At 45.6% G+C, this 8,926-nt stretch overlaps 1 protein-coding gene across 1 annotated transcript in view; it reads right to left on the reverse strand.

The window, feature by feature from the left end:
* Positions 1 to 1,178: 1,178 nt before the first annotated feature.
* Positions 1,179 to 8,926, reverse strand: part of LOC100960633 (NACHT, LRR and PYD domains-containing protein 1-like) — a 39,694-nt gene continuing 31,946 nt past the window's right edge. The window contains exons 12-16 of the mRNA XM_023518702.1: positions 7,735 to 7,997; positions 7,100 to 7,225; positions 3,848 to 3,989; positions 1,929 to 1,973; positions 1,179 to 1,504 (exon numbers count right to left, since the gene is read on the reverse strand). Coding sequence (XP_023374470.1) covers positions 1,179 to 1,504; positions 1,929 to 1,973; positions 3,848 to 3,989; positions 7,100 to 7,225; positions 7,735 to 7,997 — 902 coding nt within the window. The remainder of the gene's footprint in view (positions 1,505 to 1,928; positions 1,974 to 3,847; positions 3,990 to 7,099; positions 7,226 to 7,734; positions 7,998 to 8,926) is intronic.

The raw sequence follows: 8,926 nt of genomic DNA on the forward strand, positions 1-8,926 counted from the left end.
TCACAATCATCTGAATCTTAGATCATGTTCTTTCTCAAAGTGTTTGTGTGCTGCTGGACTCCAAAGCATTACAGGACACGTCTAGGAGCTAGGGACAAAAGTTCAGAAACACTCTTCTCTCCAGGGACAGATTCCCACTGCCAGTCTGAGCAAAATAGTCGGTGAGTCCACAAGGTATGTAGCATCCTCCCACTTGCCTCTGCTTTCTTTCTGCATTCTGACTGAAAAATCACAGAATGCCTTGACTACTCTATGACCCATAGAGTAGCCAATTGCCATTTTTTTCCAGCAGGCATAAGCCAATCTGAACACCCAGTTAAACATTTTCAGGGACTGATAAAGGCATCTAGCTTGTTGCTCCAAACACTGAAAGAAACTGGCCCCTTCCCTGAGCCAAATTCCTGAAACTCTCATATTATCTCTACACCTACCCCCCTCACTGTGGGCATTAGCAGGTAGAACACCTGTTTTTCTGCAGTCTGGAAGGTTCACTGCAGCCCACTCTGCACTGTAAATTTACACTCTGCACAGTGTAAATAGCACTATTATTATTAACAAGTGCTTTGGACTGATCATTGTCATGTTCAGTGCTTCTTTCTTTGAACTCTAAGGCCCCATCTTGGGACTGTTTGGTGCTCTCCCTTGTGAAAATTCCCTTATTTCGATTTTTTGGTGATTCCTCAATATAGGACTGGGTTTGTCTGGATACAACAGCAACTGAAAAATAAATCATAAATCTTTACCCCTTTCTACAATTCATAACCCATTCAACCTCCCCACCAAAGACACATGTGCATTTCCATTGTCTGTCTCCACCAGAAGTGAGCAATCCCATGTCCTTCCTACCCCTCCTTGTGTCTTGCTGGGAGAGCTCTAGGCTTGGCTGTGGTGGCCACCAGACCAGGCTCTACAAAGTGTGCAGGACTCTCGCCAGCAGATGGATGTTCCCTGAGATGTTGTTATCCCACCTGGACTGCTGGCCTGTAAAGACAAAGCGAGGCAGAGTGGGGCCTGTGCGATGTTGCTGGGCATGGGCTTATAACACCCAGGAGAGGTAGAATTAAAGCTGCATCACTTGCAGCTAGAAGGAAAATCAGAAGGCAACTTGTTTATAGATGAAGAAATTCAGACCTAAAGAAGGGTTAGGCAGATCCAGCACTCAGGCAGAGGTTCAGACTTCAGCTTCTGGGTGGCAGGAGACCCCTTTGCAACCACATTTGTCCCTCAAAGAGATCCATTATTAGATGAGGATGGGTCTCTTTCAGGGCTTGGTAGAGTCGATCTTTGCAGGTCTGGTCCCAGGACTTACTGAAGCTGAACAGCTTTCGCATCTGGTCTGGCCTTGTGGCCTCAGCCCGCACTTGTTCATACTGCTCCTCGTTCAGCACCTGTCCGTGCAGCTTGTCCAAGACAGAGTCCACTGATGTCACTCGTGTAATCAGGGGCTCTCGATGCCTGTCCACAAAGTGCAGTAAGGCTGGGGTATCTGGGAATGAAAGTAAGGCTGGCAACAAAGAAAGAAGGGCTCCCACCACATCCTCCACCTCTCAACCCCCCTCCAGCTCTTTCTCCTGGTTGCATCCATGGCTGCCTTCTCCCTCTGGAAAGGCACCTGACCATCAGAAAGGCATCTCTGCTCTCCCTTATATCAGCATCTAGCCAGGTATTCTGACCAAGCAGAGAGTGGTTTGGGGGTTCATCATGGGAGCATGTGAGGTCATTGAGTGGGGCTTCTAGGACCTGTGTGGGCAGTAGCAATGAGAGGTGGAGGGGACTCTGCCCCAGGGCATGCACCACTCTCTCAGGCATAATACTTGTGAGGTTTGCAATAATGGAGCCCCTAATTCTCTCTTCCCTTCTCTCCAAAACCAGATAGTACACACTGGAACTACCCTTGGCTCCTGTGGTCTCTAAGAGCTGTTACTGACCTACAGCGGCTGGAGGACCCAGAGAAGCTGCAGGTCGGAGATCTCCTGCAGAAAAACAGATATGAATGAGCACCTGTTACAATACTAGTTATTAACACACATGACACACCCCCAGGCTCCAATAACTCCTGAGATTCTCAGATGCAGAATCTCTTCCTTATGCATTTGGGGAAACTGAAGCCCAGAGGATATGACCGTAGACTAATAAAGAGAGAGAAGTCATCTGAATGAGCAATAGCAATTTTTCCTACACATTGCAGAAGTGATTTTATCCAGTCTTTGCCTGACCTGAATCCCTTATGGAGTACTAATCAAATCTCTTGCTAGGTAAAACTTAGAACTATTTGACATTCAATTTGTCCAAGCATTGTGGGTAATTATAAAACAAAACAAAAACAAAACAACCCCCCCAACTATTTGTCATCTCCTTATTCTGAGTTGAAATTCACTTCTTTGTCCTTGTTTGTCCTTCTAGACCAGTAGTTCTCAATCTGTGGGTCACAACCCCTTTGGAACTGTATTAAAGGGCCATGCCATTAGGAAGGTTGAGAACTACTGCTGTAGACTCACACAGAGTCACTCACACAAGCACTTCTCCCAAGATCACCCAGCAAGTCATTACCAAAGTGGGATTCAAACCCAGGACTGAAGCTGAGGCTGGTTAGTTCTCTACCTGTGGCTGCACACAGGCCAAGACTAGGTAAAACCCACCTTCTTTCCACCACAGTGTATAGCCTGTTTGTAGCAGCTCAGGAGGCAGCTCCATATTTTTGACAGATGATTAAAGGTAGTTGTCCCTAAAAAGACTGTTTGGGAGATTTTGGTTCTTAGTGTGGAGGTGTTGGATTAAAGCTTTTGTGATTTCTCCATTCCAGAAAGTTAATTATTTGGGCAGGGTGTGGTGGCTCGTGCCTATAATCCCAGCACTTGGGAGGCTGAGGCAGGTGAATTGCCTGAGCTCACAGGTTTGAGACCAGCCTGAGCCAGACTGAGACCTCGTCTCTAAAAATAGTTTGGCATTGTAGTGAATGCTTGTAGTCTCAGCTACTTGGTGGGCTGAGGTGAGAGAATTGCTTAAGCCCAGGAGTTTGAGGTTGCTGTGAGCTATGACCCCATGGCACTCTACCAAGAGTGACAAGTGAGACCCTGTCTCAAAAAAAAAAAAGAAAGCTCATTATTTGATTCCCTCTTGTCTGCTTGGAAAATGCTGAATGATCCAGAGGAAAGTACCTGCTATTGCCAAAATTGGCTTAATCCATATGTAACCACATAACCATCTAGTTCTTATTCTTTGTATCCCTGTATCTCTCATCCAAGCTATCATGAGAAACTTTGCCACAAGCATTGTGGATGTCAAGATGTGCTACTTCAAGGGCAAGGTGGAGACACCATGGTGCACAGGAGAGAACGCAGGGTTTAGAGAGTTGGGCTGACGAGTTTAAATTCTGATCACAATTGTTCTGTGACTTATTAAAGTCACCTAATTTCCCTGGGCTATTTCTTGACATCAATAAATTGTGATAATGGGCTGGGCACTGTGGCTCATGCCTGTAATCCTAGCATTCCAGAAGGCTGAGGCATGAGAACTCCTTGAGTTCAGGTGTTCGAGACCAGCCTGAGAAAGAGTGAGACCCTGTCTCTACTAAAAATAGAAAAATTAGGCAGGTGTTATAGCAGGTGCCTGTAATCTCAACTATTCAGAGCCTGAGACTAGAGGATCACTTGATCCCAGGGTTTGAGGTTGCTGTGAGCTAGGCTGGTGCCACAGCACTCTAGCATGGGCAATAGAGTGAGACAATGTCTTAAAAATAAAAATTGTAATAATACTCACTGTCACACACATGTGCACACAACATCACTGCCTTTCTCCCCCCACCCCTTCCCCCAGCTCTAGACTCCTGTGACCTGTCCTGGTTTACCTGGTTTCACCAAGGCCTTCCATACAACAGTCCTATGTTTCTTGTCTCTCATTTTCAGCCTGAATCCTGATCCCACATGGGCAACATAGAACTCAGAAAACATCTGGGCTTCTCCAGGGCTTCGATAGCAGAGCTCCAGTTCCTGAAGAGACAAAGAGTTGCCATCCTCTTCATCCTGCAAGTGAGGTGCTTTCCATACCTGACATCTTCGTGGCCCTGCTCAACCCCATAGGGACACTAAAATCAGTCACCACCATCAGACACTGTTCTTTTCCTAATTTTCCACAAATCCTGACTCTAAGGACACAGCTGGTACCTCATGGATGAGTCAGAGCTCCTCCGTAAAAGTAATGTCTGTCATTCTAAGTCATATCTTCTCTAGGATCTTGAACTAGATCCTTCTTCCTCCACCTCTCCCATCTTGAATCCAAACCCTCATTCCTCCAGCCCAATGTCTGTTTTCCCAATGGATCCTAAGCTTGACCTGATTTCAATTAACAGTAAGTTTATATGTCTCACCTTTCCTAAGTCACACGCAAGACAGACATTTGGGCTTCTCTTGGGCTTTGATGACAACCTGATTCCCAACTTCTTATAGACATGGTCCTTCTCCAGTTTTCACAAACTCAGTAAATGGTATTACTGTCCACTGAGCACACAGGTTCTAAATTAGGGTCATCCTCAACTTCTTTCCATCTACATCCAATCCCCCAAGTACTGTTGGCTCTACCTCCAAAATATACCCTGAATCCATCAACTTTCCTCCATCTCCATTGCTACTTCCCTAGTGATACCATCTTCACCTCTAACCTGCATTATTGCTATAACCTTTTTCAGAGATGAAGTCTTGCTATGTTGTCCATGCTGGCCTTGAACATCTAGGCTCAAGAAATCCTCCTGCCTCAGTCTCCCACCTCCATTATGGTTGGCTTTGCAACAGCCTTTTGACTTTCTTTTTGCTTCCACCCATTCTCACCCAGCTGACCCGAGTTTTACATAAGTCAAGTCTTATATAATATTACCATGTTTAAGACCCTATAAGAGTTTGCCATCACACTTAGAACAAAGTCCATACTTTGTACAAAATCAGAGTTAGGCCACTGGGCCCTTGGAGACTCTGCCTCTGATCTGACCCAATTCTTGTTACATGCACTGAATTTGCCACATTTGGCTCTTTTTGATCACCTGAAGGTGTCCAGCTAGCTTCCACCTCTCTGCCTCTGCATACATTCCTCTGCCTGAAACCTTCTGCTGTGAATCTCCAATGCCAGAACCCTTTTTGTCACTGTGATCTCAGCGTAAATGTCACCTCCTCAGAGGAGTTTCCCTTGACCACCCCATATAAAATAACCAGTCACTCTCTTACATCACTATATTTTCTTCACAACACTTCATAGTACTTGATCACTATTAGTTTAATTATTTATGTAGGTCTCATCCACCAGGATATAAGCTTCCCAAGAGCAGGGATTAGTCTAAATCATTCACTGAATTGTCTCTACTAAAGACAGCCAATACTTGGCACTGGGTGAATACTTGCTGAGTGACTGAATCATGTCTTTCTCTCATTAACAACGGAAACACCAGGAAATTCCATGAAATCCTTGTGTTTCTCAACTGAAAAGAAAAACATCCCTTCCTTCTAACTACTGGATTTCTAGTCCATCTGGAGACATTAAATTAGGGATTACAAGGGATCCTTCAGAAACCACTGACTTCAGAGATGGACAGCTTCTGCCCAAGATTTTAAACAAGGTAAATGTTCCGATTCTAAAACATTCTTTCCTATCCCTTTATGCTACAACTAATGTTGCTCTATTATTCTACTCTGATGCTCTCTAAAACACTAATATGATCCCTCTATCTTCATCCTAATATACTTTGTGATTCCCTGTGGTTCCCTTCAACCACTTGGGAAAAATAAAACTCTCTTGCGAGTTTTCCCAGACTTTGCTACTGCTCAGGATATAAGTGATTGCTGGACCGACCTTACTTGGCAAAGATTTATTATCCAGTTATAGTGGAATTTTCATGATAGCAAATACTTCCCGCTGACTTACAATAGAATGATCTGTTACCAGGGGAAAAAAAAGTGCAAGGACCTGGATTTCTTAAATAGACCCAGGTGGATTCTGATTACATTTCATTGACCGGGTTTCATAATGTAGGCCCCTGGTTTGGACTTGTTACAATGATGAGTAGTCCTTTAGTTTTTGGTCACCGCCTGTGTTACTGGTATCCAGTGTATATGTCCTGGATCTTAAACGCCACATAGCAGTTGTCATGTCTGATGGTTCAAAGACTCTTCTCATGAGACATGGAGAAAGAAAGAAGGATTAACCCTGGCTCAGCTACTATTACCAGTAAGGCTTTGCTGATCCTAAGCAGCAAAATGTGGGCAATGGTGAAGATTCAGACATCATGGATTAATGCTCAGGGGCCCAATTTCATCTGATTTTGGCCAAAAGGGTGGGTTGAGAAAGCACAAAAATCATCTGCTGACAGGCAGGAAGGGATCTGAGGCTCAGAGCATGACCTCAGTGTCACCACAATCTCACCAAGAGTCACAGTACACCCATGTTGTCCTCCAGTCTGACACACACTCTCACAGAACATCCACTGCAGACAGGCCACTGGGCAGCCCATGACATGCCACACATGTCCCTGTGCTAAATGAGTGACTGTTGCTTCTTTAGCAATCGTGGCTTTGTCCTGCTTCAGTCTGCCTTCCCCTGGAGAGAAAGGATTCCTTGAGCTTCCCAGTGGTAGTACTGCCTCTGCCTTCTAAAAATGCCCAATCTAGAGCAAAGCTCTGTTTCCTTAGATCTTCCCCAAAGTTACCCAACAAGGCCCAAGTCCTTCACGTAGGTTCTTTCTAATACCCCTTTATTGAGACAGCACATGGTTTCCCCCGAGTGTGTTCTGTCACAATGAGTGACAAGCCCAGGACTGGGCTGCATGTGTGTTCCTGTGGGTTTCCACTGGAGGGTATTGGCACCTTGAGTCCAAGCACTTCCCTGGGACCCCAAGTCCATCTCCCTTGTCCTCCTCCTCCTGAGTGTACTCCTACCTCTCTTTCCTTCCTTTCCCCCAACTCTGCAATGTTCCCACTTACCCCAAGCCCCTCTACCTTTCTGCCCAACCCCTCCCTATTTCCCCCCTACCTAGGACAGCCCTGAGACCTGTCCCACAGGGATTCCTGAGCATGCCCTCTGATCTTAGTGGCCAAGTGGCAAACACAGGGATGCTCACTTTGGGGATTATTTCCAGCTTTCCTGAGCCAGACATGGTGTAGCGAGAGCCCATATACAGTGAGGTCAGCAGGTTTGGCTTGTGTATTCGCACAAACTGGAACTTCTTTTCTTCATCATCAATGGCCTAAGGAGCACACAGAACAATCACTAAATCGGGATTCTGCCTTGTGGTGGAATCTGGTCTGAATAGGTGAGACAGTGCACCTCTGTGTTTGTGGGGCAGGGGTATTATAGCATCCTTGTACTTCTCTCCCCCCAATCACAGACACAAAGAGAGCCCCACACTGGGCCTCTGCTATCTTTATGGTGGCAATAGGATCATTCTAGGAGAAGAATTGAGAATAGGGAAAGGCTGGTTTTAGGCGCAGGGCCCGCCCACCTTTTGACTCCTGGAAAGGCGCTGCAAACTGCTATGCAAAGACCAGTGATGAAACATCTAACCCAGCTGGGGGGACCCTGTAGAGTCAAGAGCCCAGCCTGCAGCTAAGCTGGGGGCAGGACCGTCACCCACTGAGAGTTCTTGCTTCTAAGAGGCTGATCCTTATTCCTAGTCCAGCTCTGGGGGACTTTCTGCTGCATTTGGTATTTACCGTCAGCCTACCCTGGCCCAGTCTTTTTGGCTTTTAGTGTTACCTTGCGAATGCAGCAGTCATTTGGGATCAGGTACAGGTGGAATTTGTCCTCCTTATGTTGTGGTTGATGGTAGAGCAACACCATGGAGGTGATGGGAAGGAAGGGCAGGGCAGCATGGAATATTCTCAGTAGAACTCCCATAGGGGAGAAGCTGGGGTTTTCCAGGATGATGTAATGTGGCTCCACCTGGGCTGGCTTCTCCAGGAGCATCCCTTCCTCTTTAAAGTGTGCCACTTGGAACAGGGAAACGTCCACCTGGCCCCCTGTAAAGGAATAGAATACAGAGGCATGGATTAAGTGCCCTCACTGAGTCAGGGTTAGCTGGCACAGTGTGATCCCAGGGCTTAGGCTCAGAGGCCTACTTAGGAGAACCCAGAGACATGACCTGAAGTTTGTGTCATCTCAAAATTCATATATTGAAATTCTAACTCCCATGATGATGATATTAAAAGTAGAATGTCTATAAAAATAATAGAAAAAAAATATCCGGGTATGGTAGCTCGTGGCTGTAGTTCCAGCTATTAGGGAGACTGAAGTTAGAGGACTGCTAGGGCCCAGGATTTTGAGTCCAGCCTGGGCCACATAGCAAGATCCCTTTCTTAAGAAAAAAGAGGTGCTGCCTTTTGATGATAATTAGGTTATAAGAGCAGAATCCTTATGAATGGGACAAATGCCCTAACAAAAGCAACCGAAGAGAACTTGCTTGTTCCTTTTACCCAGTGAGGACAGAGGTAGGAGGCCCTACCTATGAGGAAGAAGATTCTTACCAGGCACTGTATCTCCTGGCACCTTCATCTTGGACATCCCAGGTTCCAGAACTGAGAAATCAATCTCTGTTATTTATATGCTACCTAGTCTATAGAATTTTGTTGTGGCAGCTGGAATGGACTAAGACACCCCGTATGGAGGAGGGGCATGTCTGCATCTGGGGCCATGAGCATGGTATGTTTTTCCATTTGTTAACATTTTCAGCTATTTCTTTCCTTAGAGTTTCATTGTTCTCTTTATAGAGATCTTTCATATCTTTTGTTAGGTAACTCCTAGATATTTCATCTTCTTTGGCACTACTGTGAATGGAATAGAGTCTTTGACTGCTTTTTCAACTTGGCTGCTGTTGGTATATACAAAGGCTACAGATTTATGAGTGTTGATTTTGTAACCTGAGATGCTGCTGTATTCCTTGATCACTTCT

This window comes from Otolemur garnettii, unplaced genomic scaffold (genome assembly GCF_000181295.1).
Source record: "Otolemur garnettii isolate 467f Iridium unplaced genomic scaffold, OtoGar3 scaffold00145, whole genome shotgun sequence".
Taxonomy (NCBI): Eukaryota; Metazoa; Chordata; class Mammalia; order Primates; family Galagidae; genus Otolemur; species Otolemur garnettii.